We start from the raw sequence: 19,372 nt of genomic DNA, 5'->3' as shown, positions 1-19,372 counted from the left end.
TTCAAAGCCATCTTTCTTAAAGCAAGGTGATCAAAGTCAAACACAATACTCCAAGTGCGGTCTCACCAGTGATGTGATGTTAACAGTCATCAGTTAACATCCCCACTTCTGTCCTTGTGATGGATGGAAGGTCAGTGATAACGCTGCAGAAGAAGGCTAAGGGTAGAACAATGGGTGTTACAGTGGTGCAGCTGGTAGAGTTGCTGCCTCACAGCGCCACGGACCTGAGTTGCTATCTGTGTGGAGGTTTCCCTGCGACCACATGGGTTTCCTCCAGGTTTTCTGGTTTTCTTCCATGGTCCAAAGACGCACATATTTGCAGGTTAATTAGCCTTCATTGTCTTTCCTTCATTTTTAAAGAGAGTTCCCTGTAGCATTAACTATTCCGCCATACACTTGACATATTTATTATCCTACAGTCCAGCTAACTTCCAGCTATCCAAAAACCTGCTGCCATGAGCTTACTGACATCCAGTCCCACTCAGTCTCTTGACTAATCTTCATTGGCTTCTAGTTAAGCATCTATCCTGTAAAGAGCCTTTGGTGCGTTACTAAGTTAAAGGTACTTTATAAATAGAAGTCACTCTGTACAGCACAGAAAGCTAAGAGAATATTCGATAGAGATAGTTAAAATCAGAAGTTTTCAGACAGAATAAAAATCATAAATCTGAACAATCACTAATAAGAGAAAACATAAAGACAGTAACTGTCAAAAGAACCAGAGACATTGTGGGGGAATGTTTTCAAAAGATTGTGAGAGTGTCTATTCTTTTCATCAGCTAGGATTTTGACTGCACTATCTGACGGGGCAGTGGATGCTGGATGTAGAAGACTTTAAAAGGAATGGGATAGATACTGGAAAGAATTGCAATGGAAAGCAGCTATAGTGGTATTGGACTAACTGCATTGGTCTGTGACAGATGCAGACCAGCAGTGGGTCTGGCTGTATTGGCCTTTGGATGCCAAATGGCCTCCTTCCATACTGTACTTTTCTATCAATCAGTCATTCTATATTGTCATCTGGAGAGAGTTGGCTTTAAATGCTGTTTGGAACACAGCTGGTAGAATTGTTCAGAGCCCTCACTAGCTACTGGAATCAGATCAACACTGACTTACATCCTTTTACAATTACCAATGGAGACGTTGGCCAATAACATCCAAAGCTCTGGCTGTGATTCCGTCTCTTGGGTCACATTCCAGGCTTTTCATCTCTAGCTGACAATTGTTGATGAATGAAGCCTTGCTCAGGAACACTTGGGATCAGAAACAAATACGATAGCTGTCAAAACAACTATTGAGTTGAATAAAGCTACAAATGAAGGTTGACCCCTGTTTTCTTTTCTTGTTAGTCAAACAAGCTTTTGTTTATTGGAGAGAGGGGGGAAAAGGAATGCTTTTGTTGTTTAAGCTTTTCTTAGGAGTGTGTTGTAAACATTTTCTCAATTGTGTAATACTGGAAATGGGATTGCTGCCATTCTCATTTGATTCAGACCACAGACAATCCATATCAGCTCTTGAGGAATCGATGCTCCATATATTTGACATATGCCACCTCATACATGGTTTTATTTTTTATTTAATATTCGGGATGTGGTGTTGAGAATGCTTATGAAATCGGCGTTATATGGGGCTTTTATAACACTTTATATTGCATGATGCTAAATGAATAATTTTCAGCAGTATTCACAAAGGAAACAGATTTTGTGGTCGGAGAATTGGGTGACGGGTAGGAGAAAATGCAAACAAGGAACTGCAAATACTGGTTTACAAATAAAAAAGACAAAAAGTGCTGGAGTAACTCAGCAGGCCAGGCAGCATCTCTGGAGATCATGGATAGGTGGCATTTTGGATCAGTACCCTACTTCACACTCAGAAAAAAAAGGTAGTCGGCAGTCTTGTGCAAGTCTCTCTGCGTTTAAAAGAGAGTAAATTTATTGCTGGCATCTGACTGAGATTTTAAAATAATCCCTGAACACAAGTGAGGTACCAGGAGGACAGAAAATGTGGGCCCCCTTTTCAAGAAAGGCAGCAGAGCTAGTTGGCCCAGCTTTGATCCCTGTCTGCAGTAATTTAAGTCGTAAGTTCATCAAGTTATAATTATGAAAATGTTAGACATAAACATTGTTCTCAGTGGCCCAAACAAATTGCGTAAAATTGGCAAAAAAATATTTGTGTTTCTATCCCTGCTAGGAAATTGACCAAGGGACATACAGCAAAATACATGATATAGAAATGATATAGAAATCAGCCGTGATCCAACTGAATGAATGAACGGCCTGAAGGGGTTGAATGAGCCACTATTGCTCCTGTGATGTTGGATGAGAACGCAGACTTGGCCATTTTTGGGTATCTGTCAGGATGCCAATCCCCAGCTCCTAAAGGTCTGCAGGCATTTTACTGCTGTGACCCACGGGACCAAAAACCTAACACGAATATACTACTTCAGGCTTGGAAGAAACATTGGAAGGGGAGGAAGTGACAGGGACACAAGTGAAGTCCCACAAGATATACAAAGGATTGTTTTATCTCAGACTTTAGAGATACAGCGCAGAAACAGGCACTTCGGCCCACCGAGTCCACACCAACCAGTGATCTAGCACTATCCTACGCACTACGAACCATTTACAATTTTACCAAAGCCAATTAACCTACAAACCTGTACGCCTTTGGAGTGTGGAGGAACCCAGAGCACCCGGAGAACCCCAAGTGGTCACAAGGAGAACGCACCAGCTCTGTACAGAGAGCACCCATAGTCAGGATTGAACCTGGGTCTCTGGTGTTGTAGGGCAGCAACACTACCGCTATGCCACCCCTGGAGGAAAAGCAGTCTAGTTTGCTCTACATAGAGAAATGTTTGTACTCACTGAGTTCATTCCACTATTGAAGACATCGCCTGATCCTACATGGGCCGTGTGGACAAAGTTTGTCGGCTCTCCTATCATGCTTCGATCGATCCGCCGTCGCCTTTTCTGAAATGGAAGGAAAAACCGTCAGAATGTTCTCTCGGTCACACAGGTTGGTAAACAAAAGACACTGTTCCTGTGCATGCTTTCATTGGGCAGGAATGTTGACACCATCACTACAGTTTCTTCCCAGCTGTTATCAGGCAACTGAACTATCCTACCAACAACTCGAGAGCAGTCTTGAGCTACTATCTACCTCCTTGGAGACCCTCGGACTATCTTTGGTCGGACTTTACTGGACGTTATCTTGCACGAAACGTTATTCCCTTCATCATGTATCTGTACACTGTGGGTGGCTTGATAGCAATCATATATTGCCTTTCTGTTGACTGGTTAGCATGCAACAAAAGCTTTTCACTGTACCTCGGTACACGGGACAATAAGCTAAACTTAAACTCTATAAATATTGGCCAGGCTTCATGTTTTCCGCGCCACTGAAGAAACGAAAATGCTGCCAAACCTAAATGTCCTCCTACATTTCAGTATGTTCTTCGAAGGCTTCTGTTTTAATCAGAACAGTACGCAATTCCAGCACTTTCCTTGGTTTTGTCTAGCAGGAATCCAGCACACATGCAGCAAATTAATGAATGATTTTCCTCAGTTCTGGATCATGGAGACCATTTCATTAACATTGTCTTGTAGCCAAGAGCCCCGATTTTATCTTGGAGTACAGCTATGATAAAGTTCTGATTGTCTACTCTATCAATGGCTCTCATACTTTTATATACCTCCACTTTCGTGCCATCTCCTTTAATTTTTCCCCCTCTCACCTTAAGCCTAAGCTATCTATTTCTCGTTCTTGTATCGAGTTCCCAGGTTTAAATGCATGTCATAAAAAGTTGAATGAAATTCTTGGCTGTACACATGATAGCCACGAATTTAAGCACCTGTCCTGGTTGAGGAGGCCAAGTATTAGAGAGATAAAGCAAGGAAAAGGGCCCTTCAGCCCCCTGAATCCATAAAAATCATCAACCACCCATTAACACTGTGTAGAACGGAACTGCAGATGCTGGTTTCTACCGAAGATGGACAAAAAATGCTAGAGTAACTCAGCGGTTATTTTAATTTATTTTTTGGTAAACCAGCATCCTTAAATCTACATTAATTCCATTTTAGCAGGTCAGGCAGAATCTGGAAAAAAAGGCCTTTCACTATTCAGTAAGTTTCAATAAGGCCCCCCATCATCCTTCTAAGCTCCAGCGAGTACAGACCCAGTGCGTCAAATGCTCTGATGTCAAACAAACATCACCAGAGAACAGCAGGCCCACGGGTAAGCCAATATATTTTGTTATTTTAATTAACTTTACAGGATCATTTGTGTGCCAAGTGCAGTAGGAATCTGAGCAGCCAGGGTAGAAGTCCGAGAAAGCAGCTGAGCAGAAACATCTTGATGACATGCCCCATCAGCAAATATAGGAGTTCTGGGTCAACACTTTCACCAATGTCTTGCAGAGTTATTTCAACTGAGATTTTATCAGCCGGAAGCGAGATTGTGAAACATTCAGCTAAACTTTGCACATCACCAAGACCGCTCATTTTACCAACCACGACATGGGATATTTAAAGAGAGATTATGCAGTATCCCACTGACAGCGTGTCACCGCAGTTGGTACTTTATACTGAGTGATGACACTGTCTCAAAAGAGGGAGCATGTCACCATCGTGACAAGGCAGATGCAAAACAGGTGTTTAAAGGTAATGCTTGGTTTTCCAGTTCAGAGGCCTGTAAAGAGATATATAACATATATATGTCATATGTAAATCCATTTGAGGACAGCACCTCATATTCCGCTTGAGCAGTTTACAACCCAATGGTATGAACATTAAATTCTCCAATTTTAGGTAACCGCAAAACAAAAGGTTCGTATCCCCCACAACCTACCCTCTCACCCCTCACCCTTCCCCTTTCCTACGCCCCACCTGGACTTGCACCTATTCCACCCCTCCCACTTCCCCACCACCCCGTTCCTTCCTCTGGCTTCACAATTTGCAACTCTTCAATCCTTCTGTCTCATACCTTCTACTTTAATGTCTGGCCTTTGTCCAAAAATCTGCCTTTCAAAATCAACACCCCCTCTTGCCTGTGTTCACCTATTACCTGCCACACTTTGCCCTGCCCCTGCTCTCTTCCAGCTTTCTCTCCCCCCCCCCCCCCCCCATCCCCCTCCAACCTGCAATTGGTCTGAAGAAGAGACCCGATCCACAACATCATCTATCCATGTTCTCCAGAGATGCTGAAGATAGACACAAAATGCTGGAGTAACTCAGCGGAACAGGCAGCATCTCTGGAGAGAAGGAATGGGTGACGTTTCAGGTTGAGACTCTTCTTCAAACTGTGGAGTCTTTTGTTTAAACCAGCTTCTGCAGTCTCTTCCTACATATTTCTCTAGAGATGCTGCCTAATCAGCTGAGTTACTTCAGCACTTTGTCTCTTTTTCTGTGGACAGTAACTGTGGTTTTAATGCTGTCACCCTTTCCAAATGCAGTATCATGTGACTAATTGGTCTGAGGACGGTAGCAATGCATGGAGAAAGCTCCAGGAGGTCTTTGGGTGCTGCACTCAAAGGTCTCAATGAGGTAAAGACCTTCCAGTCTTTGGAGGAGAAAAAACAGTTAGGGAGGCAGAGTTAAACACTGAGGGTAAGCTAAGAGCACCGATGGGATGAATCAGGGGGATGCAACTGAGGATGAGCAAACAGAAAATTGATGTTCAAAATGTGGAAACTCTTCTCCCTGGGTGATGTGCTCAGCTGCCACAGTCTGACACCAGATGACCAAAAGATCATGCAAGAGTACAATGCTTTCTGGGGTTGTCAGCTATCTGAACGAGTTCCTACCTCATCGGAGTGAGACATGTGAGCCTCTCAAACAGCTTATCAAAGAGGATATGGAGTGGTGTTGGCTTGAGCTCATCAGCAAGTGGTCAAACAAGGCAAGGAAGTAGAAGAGCTTGCAGGGCTGTATTTTGAATATGACGTCTGTCAATACTGCAGGAGATGGGTCAGAGCCTCTATGCACTCATTGGGAACGAGCTATCCAGTGTCAATTTTGGATTGAAATTCCACCAACGTACACATGGGAGAACTGTATCTGTGCACAGTGATTCCAAGCCACATGTGTTTGATACAGTAACGTTTTTTTCATAGAACATCAGAGAGGCTGAAGAGATAGCTTCTGCAAATGCTCTAGGCCTTCTCATGTGGTGTTGAATTCCAAATCAATCTCGTGCAGTGTTATCGTTCCAAATATGCCAACACATGCTCTGCAATGACTGTCTCCGTGACTTGATTGACCACTTGCTTTTGAGCGTTCGACAAACATCATTCCCGTGGTAGAGTTGCTGCCAATACAGCACCAGAGACTGGGGTTCCATCCTGTCGGCGGGTATTGTCTGTATGCAGTTTGTACGCTCTCTCTCTCTGTGGGTTTTCTCCGGTTGCTCCAGTTTCCTCCCACACGCCAATACATTCAAGTTTGGAGGTTAATTGGCATCTGTACATTGTAAATGTACAATGTGTACATTGTACATGTAGTGTGTAGGATAGCTTTAGTTTACGGAGTCAGTGGTCGCTGGTTGGTGCGGACTTGGTGGGAGGAAGGGCCTGTTTCCACGCTGTATCTCTAAAGTCTAAAGACTACTTATACCATGTTAAGTTATGAGGACAAAGTTCCCGCAAATAATTTCAGAACAATCAAAACAGAATTGACCAAACCAATGCAAAGGTTGGGGAATTTTACAGCTGTGTTGGTCCCAAACATACATTTCTGCTTTCTGGGAACCTTTAGTTGGGATTAGACTTCACATATTCTGAATTAAGTCACATCCACAAACCAGGTCACATTCCCAGCTCAACAGTACAGTACAGGTTTTCAACCATTCTGCTACTTCAGTTCCCTCGGCACACAAATGCAAGATTCAGAAGCTTCTTTGCATTACATTTTTTTAAACATAGTAAGGAACAATCTCACACATGCCATGAATCTATTCAACCATTAAAAGAATACTTTTGAGATATCACTTAGTTTACTGGAGTTTAACAAAAAATTGGGATGCAGTAAGATTATTCACCAACTAGATTGAACCAAATTAAATTGGCACTATGGTGAGACAGAAACAGAACTACTCAACTTTAATCTGCACATCCAAGTTTGCATATTTGTAACTGCAGAATGACTTTGGAACCATGCAGTTAAAACTGCTGGCGTAGATAAATTACTTGTTGACATATGGTGTCGACTCAGGATTAAGCTGTTGGGCAGATTACTGGTAATACATTTCTTGGTCCTTTGAACAAGTGACCTCAGTTCATTCATGACTTTGAGTGCTCTCTGTGTGAAGTTTGCACGCTCCCTCAGAAACAGAGTGGGTTCTCTCCCGAGACTCCGATTTCCTCCCACATCCCAAAGACACACGGGTTGATAGATTAAATGGCGGCTGTAAATTGCTCCCAGCATGAATGGTAGAATCTGTCAGGAGTTGTTGGGAATGTGGGCAGAATGTTATAGTCAACCAGGAACATGTTTCAATCTTCCCTTCTTCTCACGTGGTCCCTTTGGGTTGAGGAAGATTCCCGTTCCATGGCTCCTGATGAGTGAACATGGGAACCGGAGCTTCCGCTACAGTGATGGATGGGGCAGGCGGGTGGGCAATTTTGAGAGGTCCACTCCTTTCACCGATGCTGGACTTCTGCGTGTTCTTGATGAATGTTCTCAGTGCCACCCCAAATGCCTCTTCTCCATGTTAGATGGCCATGGGCCAGGGTTTCTCATCAGCTGCTGGGGATACTACACTTTTCCATGGAGGTTTTGAGAACTTCCTTGAATCATTTATTCTGGCTGCCTGGCAATCTGTTCTAAAGATGTTGCTCAGAAGAGTGTCTGGTTCAGGATTGTGATTCATTCACATGGCTTGCCCATTGGAGTTGACCGATTGTAATTAGGAGCTGTTGACCTGCGATGGGGAACAGGATTTTGCTTATCTTGCCAATGGACTTGAAAGATTTTGCAGAGGCAATGTTGGTGGTATCACTCCACTGCCTATAGTGCCTGCTTTCGGGTCATCACAGCCGCAGAATCATAAAGTGAGGCTGCGATAGCTACTGGACAATAATAAAGAGCTTTGGGCCAGGTTTGAGATCGATCCTCAACGCTGTTCCTTATGCTTTTTAAATTAAAGAGTTTAGAGATACAACTCAGAAACAGGCCCTTCGGCCCACCGAGTCCATGCCGACCAGTGATCTCCCTACACTAGCACTATCCTGCACACTCGGGACAATTTACAATTTTTACTGAAACCAATTAACTGACAAACCTGTAAAAAAACGCCGAGTCCCTGATAGTTTACATGCTCAAATCCATAGGCCATAGCAGTGTTTTTCAATGGTATTCACAGCAGATAGTGGCTGAGCACTTCAACTCCCCCTCCCACTCCCAATCTGACCTATCTGTCATGGGCCTCCTCCAGTGCCATAGTGGAAATTGGAGGAACAGCACCTCATATTTCGCCTGGGCAGTTTGCAGCCCAGTGGTATGAACATCGACTTCTCCAACTTTAGATAGTTCCTCTGTCCCTCCCTTCCCCTCCTCCTTCCCAGATCTCCCTCTATCTTCCTGTCTCCACCTATATCCTTCCTTTGTCTCGCCCCCTGACATCAGTCTGAAGAAGGGTCTCGACCCGAAACGTCACCCATTCCTTCTCTCCCGAGATGCTGCCTGACCTGCTGAGTTACTCCAGCATTTTGTGAATAAATCGATTTGTAACAGCATCTGCAGTTATTTTCTTATATATATAAAATCAATTATTACCTTTGCCAATGGTCACATGGAAGTAGTTGTAATCGCTGCACCAACAAAATGTTGTTTTAAACTAATTTCTTTCAGGGAAAAATACAAATGGAGTTCCTGTTCCAAGTTTAATTTCAGTGAATGCCAAATTTGCTAGTCAAGTTGCACAACTGGTCCCAACGACACTGGTTTCAGTGTGGAACGTCAGCCAAATCCTCTGCTCAGTATGGAGCCAAAACCTTTGGCAGAGCTGGAGAGGGAGAAAGATTCACCCTTTCCAGCTCCCCTACCCCCACCAGCAAATATATTGCACATTTTACTCATTTTGCAAAAAAATTAAATACAGTCGCTGTTTATCTCCAAGCCTAATGCGTGTGTGTTGGTCTTTTGCTTCATATGATCCATATTATTTAGCCATTTAGTCATCCACTCTTCCCACACTTGTTGCCAAGTCCACAAGCATGCTGTTGTGAGACTCAACATACTGTTTTCTGTTAAAATTCTGATTTCTAATAATCTTGGGAGATGTGTATATGTCACTTAGATTTACAATTGACTTTGTAGGGCGCTCAGAATTCCTTCCAGCTGCAGCAGATAGAAATTTGCAGTGCCCGGCCTCCCTGCAGACACTTAAAACAACAAAGTCACTCAAGTATTTGACCAGAGACCAGATAAGTGGCGCAGCGGTAGAGTTGCTGCCTTAGAGCGCTTACAGTGCCAGAGACCTGGGTTTGATCCTGGCTACGGGTGCTGTCTGTACGGAGTTTGTACGTTCTCCCCGTGGCCAGCGAGGATTTTCTCCGAGAACTTCGGTTTCTTCCAACACTCCAAAGACGTACAGGTTTGTAGGTTAATTGGCTTGGTAGAAATGTACAAATTGTCCCTAGTGTGTGGGATAGTTAATGAGCTCGCTAGTTGGTGCGGACACAGTGGGCCGACGGGCCTGTTTCCACGTTGTATCTCAAAACTAAACTGAGTCAGCTAATTTCAAAATGGAGCAGCAGCAATAGTGGGTCATCTGGGAAATCTCCCTGGCATGGAATGCAGTGACGGCATCCATCGGCAGGCTTTAAGTATGAGAGAGGGGGAGAGAAAGAGGATAAAGAGAGGGAGAGAGTAAGAGAGGGAAGAGAGAGTGGGAGAGAAAGAGGAATGCGCAGAGGTAGTGGCAGAGAGTAAGAGGAGGGAGAAGGATAGAGGGAGGGGAGAGTGAAGGGAGGGTGGAGGGTGTAAGAGAGAGAAAAAGAGAGGGAGAGAAAGGGAGAGGGTAGATGGAGAGAGTTTTCCCCTGCCCTTCAGTTTCTACAAAGTGGTGAAGGTAGTTGTGTGAATCTCAATGACCAAGAGCTGATGGTCAACAATCCTCTCTAACTTTACTGGAATGTAAATGACGTGCAGACACAAACAGTGCTCAGACCACACTGTAACACCAAAACATTGGTCTGTATCCTCTGCTGACCATTGGGCTGCATCCTCTGCTGACCATTGGGCTTGTCTGCGATCAAAATTGCTCCAAGTTGCAATTGGTTGAGGTGTGGACATCTGGTAAGAATTGAGCCCAATCACTTTGGCAGGGACTAGCAGACTGCATATTGCCCCTAAAGTTGTTTTAACAGTTGGTTAAGGTCTTCCCCATGTTTACTGACCATCAAAGCCTTCAGAGAATGATTTTTGAAAAATTGAAAATAGTTAAAACACCCCAATTTAAACAATTAAGAACATTTTTAAACACAAATATTTCATTCACACACCTTCCTGCAAATGTGTTTTTTTCCCATTCACTGACTGAACAGCTAGTCTAACTAACCTCAAGGATTTTTAAGGCTTAACCTCAAGGCTAGCTGGGTGCAAGGGGCCAGAGGCTTGTGACCAGTGGTGTTCCACAGAGATTAGTACTGGGACCTCTGTTGTTCGTGATTTGTATACAAATGATTTGGAGGACAATGCAGATGGATTGGTGAGTAAGTTTGTGGACAATGCAAAAATTAGTAGAGTTGCAGACAGTGAAGAAGGCTATCAAAGAATGCAGCATGATACAAATCAGTTACAGATATGGGCGGAGAAATGGCAGATGGGAGTTTAATCCAGACAAGTGTGAGGTGTTGCATGTGGGAGTCAAATGTAAAAGCAAAGCACGCAGTTACTCGAAGGATCCTAACCAGCGTAAATGTACAGAGGGATCTTGGGGGCCAATTCCGTAGTTCCCTGAAACTAGCAACACAATAGATAAAATGAAAAAGATGGCCTATAGTATGCTTGTCTTCAGGGGCATTGGGTGGAAGAGTCAGGAAGTCATGTTGTAGCTTTATAGCACTTTAGTCAGACCGCATTTGAGCTTTGTGTGCAGTTCTGGTCCCTCCATTATAGGAAGGGTTTGGAATTTTTGCCTGGATTAGAAGTGTTAGAGGTTGGATAACCTCTAAACCTCATCTGAGGCTAAGGCGAAGGCTTTCAGACAGGTACAAGAGTGTGCAGGGAATGGAGGGATATGAATCACAAAAAGACAGAAGGGGTGTGTTTGATTCGGCATTGACACTGTGGGCTGAAGGGTCTGCTCCTGTGCTCTACTGTTCTATGTTTTGTGATCTAATCTGCGGAAGCAGAAGACCTGGACTCATTGCCGGGGATTCAGTGGAAGCTTGAGTTGCACATTCAACTGTTCACCAGTGAAAGAGAGTTACCTCAAGTCCTGAGCAGAAGTTCAGGCCACCCATCTTTTGCTCAGGTGTCCTGAATTCCAACATGGTGATGCAGGTGAAATTCAGCCACCTGGAGTGAAACTGCAGGCTTTTAAGTGGACGATTTGGGCTCTTAATTCAGACCGATACTCTACTCATCTTTTTTTGTCTCTTTGTGGCGCCGTGATGAAGACGATGGGTTGCTGTATCTGACAGCTGTTCAGAGGAAGCAACGGAGCAAATAAGTCTGAAGAATTAAAAAGGTCTTCGGGACACCAGGCAAGGTGTTGAACGCTTTCTCTTACACACCATGATTGGCATAAGAGGTTAGCAGTTGACCAGTTCATCAATAAATTTACCCAGCATGAACTCATTTTAAGTGTGCTTTTACAAAGCTGGAAAACCAATCTGGTTTAGTTAAGTGTATTGTCCCGTGTACCAAGGTACAGTGAAAAGGTTTTTTGTTGCGTTCTATCCAGTCAGCGGAAAGACTATACATGATTCCAATCAAGCTGTCCACAGTGTACATATACAGCATAAAGGCAGTACCGTTTAGTGAAAAATAAAGTCCCGTAAAGTCCGATTAGACATAGTCCGAGGTGCTCCACTGATGGTAGATCAGGATCGCTCTCTTGTTGGTAACATAAGTCTATTGATTTTATAATGATTTTTTTTTTAATCATATTTGAAAAGATGTACACATCTTCATCTTTTTCAAAAAAACATTTCCTCTATTCACTCCACCCAAAAAGATGGTAGTCCACAGATAGATTATTGAGTAGGGAGAAACAGAATTTCGTGCTCAGGAAGCCAGTCCCTGCTCCTTTTTGGTGCTAAAAGGACTTTGCAAACTACCCAATATTGTGTGTGAAAGTTTGCACAAATAGCAAGACCTTCGAGCCAGGTGGGTTTCCTTGTGTAACAACATGATGAAACCGATACTGTGGGTTTTAGCAAGGCGTTCACTCTTGATGTACAGCAGGTTCTTGCTGTTGTTACAACGCAACTTCCTCAGTGGTCCTACTTGCAAAAACAAATTCACAGAGGTGGAGTTATTGGTAGAAGGGAGTAACTCGCAGCTAACAGCTGATTTAGTTTAGTTTAGTTTATTGTCACGTGTACCAAGGTACTGTGAAAAGCATTTTTGTTGCGTGCTATCCAGTCAGCGGAAAGACTATACATAATTACACTCAAGCTGCTCACAGTGTGCAGATTTAGGATAAAGGGAATAATGTTTAGTGCAAGATAAAGTCCAGAAAAGACCGATTAAATATAGTCCAAGGTTCTCCAATGAGGTATATGGTAGCACAGGACCGCTCTATAGTTGGTGATTTGATGGTTCAGTTGCCTGATAACAGCTGTGAAGAAACTGTCCCTGAATCTGGAGGTGTGCGTTTTCGCACTTCTGTACCTCTTGCCTGATGGGAGAGGGGAGAAGAGGGGAGACTCATCCTTGATTGTGCTTGATAAGGATTTTGATATTACTAATGTATCAAAGGTCAGATGAGAAGATACATTCAAGTGAAAGGTGTCCTTCCACTTATTTCTACTAAGATATCAAAAGAGGATTTTTTTCCAGGCAGCTCTTAAAGGGACATTATACAAGCAACAGCTAGAGCTGTTCTGTACATGGATTCTGTAAGAATGAGAGCATCATTGGAGAATGTTTCATAAGCGATAGTAGCAGAATTAGGCCATTCCGCCCATCAAGTCTACTCCACCATTCAATCATGGCTGACCTATCTCTCCCTCCTAACCCCATTCTCCTGCCTTCTCCCCATAACGTCTGACAACCATACTAATCAAGAATCTATCTATCTCTGTCTTAGAAAAATCCACTGACTTGTCCTCCACAGCCTTGTGTGCTTGTAGAGGGTCAGAGAAGTCGAGATTGGAGAGAGTTGCCAGGAGATCTTTTCCTGGATGTGAGTGCAGCCACTTGTGGGAAGCTGGCAATGAGGCAGATGTATGAGCTTATTCTGCCTACTCTTGAGGCCTAATGCAGAGTTTGATGACCCCCCTTCATTAATGTACAGCTTGGTGATCTGCTAATATGCCAAGATGAGCAGTAATTTGTGGGGCGTGGCAGGGATCAGCGAGCATCAGCCTCTGGTGACACTGCTGAGAGAGACAATGGCACAGAGCTCAGTGGATAAAGCAAGCCGGGCACACGAGGAGTTGAGAGGAGGTCAGAAGGCACTGACGACAAAGAGCAGAGTTTGTTTGTTCCCCTTTTATATGGCACTAAGTCAGGGGAAAAGGTTGGTAAAAACCTGATTATTCAATTATTAAAAGAACTGTTGATTTTTACAGGTTGTAAATTTTGAGCGTTGCAGATTTACACCCGTCACATAAAGAGTTTAGTTTTTATAGTTTAGTTTAGAGATACAGTGTGGAAAGAGGCCCCTCGGTCTACTGAGACCGCGCCGACCAGCAATCCCCGCACACTTGCACTATCCTACACACACTAAGGACAATTTATAAATTTGCCGAAGCCAATTAACCTACAAACCTATACATCTTTGGAATGTGGGAGGAAACTGGAGCACCCAGAGGAAACCCACACGATCACGGGGAGAACATACAAACTCTGTACAGACAGCACCAGTCGTCAGGATTGATCCCGGATCTCTGGTGCAATAAGGCAGCAGCTCGACTAAGTAAAGCTCTGCACGTAGCCAGGATGAACCCGGGCCCTTGGCGCTGTAAGGCTGCTACTCTACCGCTGTACCACCATGCTGCCCCTAAGAGAGCCAGCTAGCAGCTCTGAGGGAATGGACTGCCACTGCTTCTTGAAATAGAAGAACCAGAAATTCATCTCATTTTTCTGCAACACTTTCATTTCCTGCCTTTTGATTCAGCATGAAACGCACCCAAATTGCATAGCAAAATGAGATGAATTTCCCAACAGTTGCCAAGGCACACAAAAAGCTACGTAAAATCAAACCGGTCAGGGTTCTGTCAATTTCCAACAGCACAGCACCTTTTTCTCTGGAGTTCTCACTCACTCTCACGCCTTCCAATCGCTGCACCGTGGGTTCTCATAACTAGAGGGCTGCTCGCTAGGTCTCTTTTTGTGACAGGGATGCTATAATTGAATAGACAACCTACGCAAGATTGGGGTGGTCTAAAACAGACTGCAAGAGAAATCGTAACGCTGTTACCAGTCTGTAGTGGAAAGGATAATACCAGACACTGACACAGAAATTTAGTTCAGGCCATTTATTTGAGTGTGCAGTGGAACTTCTGAGATCAACACTCCAGGATTAATCTTTCCCCGAGGTGGCTGGAGGTTGCACAGTAATGGTACTGGTTTGGTATTGTCATACGTACAGTGATACACTGACAAACTACAGTGTATCTGGAGATAGACACAAAATGCTGGAGTAACTCCGCAGGACAGGCAGCATCTCTGGTTAGGTGACGTTTCAGGTCGATGCCCTTCTTCCTTCTCTCCAGAGATGCTGCCCGTCCTGCTGAGTTACTCCAGCATTTTGTGTCCATGTTCGGTTTAAACCAGCATCTGCAGTTCCTTCCTGCACAGTGTATCTGGAGACCTGGGATATCAGACGTCTTACTTCACACACAGGGAGACCATTTGAGTTCATGCTAGCTTGTAGAAGAGCAATCTCATCAATCCTGTGCCACCTCTATTTATTTCCCTGTGGCTCTGTAACATTATTCTCTCGCACATACCCGTCAGCTCTCCCTTGATTCTTTGGTCAATTACCGACACCAATGAGTAATTTATGGCAGCTAACTAACTACAGACAACTCGTTGGGGTGAGTGAGAAAGGTGGAGCACCTGGAGGAAAGCCACACAGTCAAAGGGAGAATTTGTAAACTCCACATAGACGGGATCAGTTGTTAAGATTGAAGCTAGGTCCTTGGAGCTGTAAGACAGCAGCAAGGTGCCTCCTCGTGTTAATGGCCAATTCTGTGAGTAGTCAGATAATTCTGCTAGAAAAGTACAAAGAAAAAACAATTGACAACTAGAAACAGACTTGACGAGAGACTGGGTATTCAGGCAGAAGGAGGTTGTCAGTTCCTCTAACGTGTGGTTGGGAGGAACAGTCAACTTCCTGCCCGCTACACGTTTGATAAGCTACTTCGCATCATGGTTGGGCCTAATACCCAACTTCAACATATGCTGAGAGCAAACTGCATCCTCTGTAGAAGACTCAGGAACACTTTTTCCCTGCTGTTATCAGACTCCAGAACAGTCCTCTCATTAGCTACTGTATAGTCCTGATCTCCCAAACTACCTCACTACAATCTTTGCACTTTTTATTTATCTTTACTTTCAATGTAACATCAAACCGCTGTAACACTATATTCTGCACACATTATTTTTTTCTTTGCACTGCCTGTTGTAGTTGTGGTTGGCTTGATTGTCCTCATGTATAGTATGACTTGACTGAATAGCACGCAAAGTTTTTCACCGTTTCTCAGTACATGTGACAATAATAATCCAATACCAATAGCAATACTGTGCTCAAAAGGACACAAAATGCTGGAGTAACTCAGTGGGTCAAAATAGCATGTCTGAAGAACATGGATAGATGAAGTTTTGGGTCGAGACCCATCTTCAGACAATACAGACAATGCCCGCTGCCTCAGGGAAAGATTCATCTTGGAGTGGTGACCTCAGAAGGCTGGTGTGTAAATGCAAAGGACATTGACATGAGAACATGCATTTAGCAGGTAGCACGCAAGTTCTCTGCTCTCCACACTGGGGCCTCCATAATTGCCAGTGTGCAGATCAATTTCTGGAAATTATGCAAATAAAAAATATTAACAGCAAATTTATGAAGGAAAACTGCCAAACATATATGACTAAATATTCAGCCACTCTAACTTTGGAAGCAGGTATACCTGGTAAATTAAACCACCTTCCATGTGGTTGGGTGATTTCATTGAGAAAGACTATGAGGATCCTTTTTTTACTAGAAGGCTTTTCCCCTGATATTCAGGATTGTCTTCTGCTTAGTTAACGCATCGGGATTAAGGATGACTTTGCTTCCACTCCTGTTCTAGGAGTTCTGAGGTGACCGGTAAAGGTAGACAAGAAATGGGCAATGGGACAGGTGTTTGGTAGATTGTGAGCTCCCAATGGGTGGACAAAACCACCCCTACAACAGAGAAGGAAGCCATTCAGCCCATCGAGTCCATGCCTGAATGTACCTTCTCTACTTTGGGCATCTTGGGCCGGGTATCAGAGGTAGTGGGGAAAATGGAATTTTGCAAGGATCACTCAATGGACTCCCTGACCAACCCCCCCCCCCCCCCCCCCTCCCCCACTTCATTTCAACACCACCATAATTACACAAGATTGGATCTTTAACATGTTGAGACTATCACCCCTACTTCTTCACAGGGCCTCCAATACAGGAACTCACCCCCAAGGCCTTCTGGGCCTCAACCCTCTCAGAATCCCCAGCATTATCCTTAATCCTTGACACTTAGAGCCAAAGAGCACAGAACACAATGCTGTGTGTGTGCTAGGGATGGGAAGATGCACTTTGTGCACTGACATTTTTGTGGTTTCACCTGGTAAAGCTGCATTTACTCTTCTGCCCTCCTCCTCACTAGATGATTCGGATCTTAATACACCAAGTTTCATCATACATAATTGCCCAGAAAAGCATGGAGACCACAATAATGCACCACACGGGTGCTAGATACACTCATCACAACCACCTTGCTGCATGACGGTAACCACCTTGCAAATGGTCCCACGAGCTGAGCGTAGAAGCAAATTTTATTTCACTTCCATAAACCCCCAGAAAAACCTATATTTTTGCAACTATAGAACACATACAGAGCATTCCTACTCAGATCCACATCCTCTGATATTGAAGGTAGACATAAAATGCTGGAGTAACACAGCGGGTCAGGCAGCATCTCAGGAGAGAAGGAATGGGTGGCGTTTCAGGTCGAGAACCTTCTTCAGACCTCGATCCAAAACGTCACCCATTCCTTCTCTCCTGAGATGCTGCCTGACCCGCTGAGTTACTCCAGCATTTTGTGTCTACCTTCGATTTAAACCTGCATCTGCAGTTACTTTCCTACTCTGATATTGATGCTGGTGCTTTCCTTTTCTACCATAAGCATCCCTTATGCATTATGGCTGACTGTAATTCTTTGCTTTGGTCTCATCCTCTTTGCACCAGTTTACCTATTCGATCCGACCAAATACTTTGTTTTTAAAGCAAATGATTCAAAATATTTGTGTATGCATTAAATGAGCACATGTTGGACTAAATCACAAGGGTATGTGTACTTGGGTTTGGGGTCCATAGATACAAAGCAACTGCACATACAGTTGCAGGCATAGCGGTAGGGTTGCTGCCTTACAGTGCCAGAGATCCTGACTATGGGTGCTCTCTGTATGCAGTTTGTACGTTCTCCCCGTGACCTGCGTGGACTTTCTCCGGGAGCTCCTGTTTGATTCCACACTCCAAAGACGTACAGGTTTGTCGGCTAATTAGCTAGGTATAATTGTAAGATTGTCCCTGGTGTGTGTAGGATGGTGTCAGTGAGCGTGGATCGCTGGTTGGGCACGGACTCGATGGGCCGAAGGGCCCGTTTCCATGTTCTATCTCTAAACTAAACTAGAACAACTCTCCTTAATGTCAGGCACCACTGAAATCTTCACACGCGTGGCTTTAGCCTAAAAACTAACTCAGTACCTCTGTGATCTTCCCTTCTCTCACTGCACCCCCACAGGAAATGGGGTCAGTAGATTTACGCACAATCACACAAGGGGTGAATCTGAAAATGAATCATAAAGTAGAAGCATAGAAAGTAGGTGCAGGAGTCGGCCATTTCAAGAGTGAGTTAGATTTAGCTCTTTGGGCTAAAGGAATCAAGGGATATGGGGAAAAAACAGGAACGGGGTACTGATTTTAGATGATCAGCCATGATCATATTGAATGGCGGTGCTGGTTTGAAGGGCCGAATAGCGTACTCCTTCACCTATTTTTCTAAGTTTCTATGTGCTAACACTGCCATTCAATATGATCATGGCTGATCATCCAGAATCAGTACTCTGTTCCTGCTTTTTCCCCCATATTCCATTAGCCCTGAGAGCTATATCTAACTCTCTCTTGAATACATCCAGTGAATTGGCCTCCAATGCCTTCTGTGGCACAGAATTCCATAGATTCACAACTCTCTGGGTAAAAAAGTTTTTCCTCATCTCAGTCCTAAATGGCCTACCCCTTATTCTTAAACTGTGACCCCTGGTTCTGGACTCCCTCAACATGGGGAACATTTTTCCTGCATCTAGCCTGTCCAATCCCTTAGGAATTTTTATATGTTTCTATAAGATCCCCTCTCATCCTAAATTCCATGAATATAACCCCAACAGGAGGTGTAAATGGACTACCAGCTTACTATTTGTTATTTTACAAACATAGCAATATATAAAAATTATTCCCAGTTTATTTTGGTGTCGAGATACATTATGGAAACAGGCCCATCAGCCCACCGCGTCCGTGCTGACCAGTGATCATCCCGTACACTAGCACTACCCTACACACTAGGGACAATTTACAATTTCGAGAAGCCAAATAACCTGCAAACCCGCACATCTTTGGGATGTGGGAGGAAACCAGAGCACTCAGAGGAAACACATGCAATCAGAGGGAGAACATACACACTCCACACAGATAGCACCCGAGGTCAGGATCGAACCCGGGTGTCTGGCGCTGTGAGGCAGCACATCTACCTCTGCTCCACTGTGCCACCATAGTTGCTTAAATCCAAATTCTATGACATTTATCAAGGTGTGGTATTTGCACAAGAATTAAACCAACCAACATCATAATTGAACATTGATGCACACATAACAACCAAGAACGAAAAGTAGTTTTTGTTCCCTTAAATAAAGTTTTAGGCTTCCAATGCCTTCAATACCCTGCTGACACCGGGCAAAGTGAACAC

At 44.0% G+C, this 19,372-nt stretch overlaps 1 protein-coding gene across 5 annotated transcripts in view; it reads right to left on the bottom strand.

Moving 5' to 3' along the window:
• The window catches only part of cdc42se2 (CDC42 small effector 2), a 156,944-nt gene that overhangs the window by 8,961 nt on the left and 128,611 nt on the right, over nucleotides 1-19,372 (bottom strand). For all 5 annotated transcript variants that reach the window (XM_078396097.1, XM_078396093.1, XM_078396095.1 and 2 more), the window contains exon 3: nucleotides 2,865-2,969. In XM_078396097.1, the coding sequence (XP_078252223.1) occupies nucleotides 2,865-2,969 (105 nt within the window). The remainder of the gene's footprint in view (nucleotides 1-2,864; nucleotides 2,970-19,372) is intronic.

This window comes from Rhinoraja longicauda, chromosome 3 (assembly GCF_053455715.1).
Source record: "Rhinoraja longicauda isolate Sanriku21f chromosome 3, sRhiLon1.1, whole genome shotgun sequence".
Lineage (NCBI taxonomy): Eukaryota > Metazoa > Chordata > Chondrichthyes > Rajiformes > Arhynchobatidae > Rhinoraja > Rhinoraja longicauda.
The sequence above is the reverse complement of the archived record's forward strand: the minus strand, read 5'-3'. Positions and strand labels throughout refer to the sequence as shown.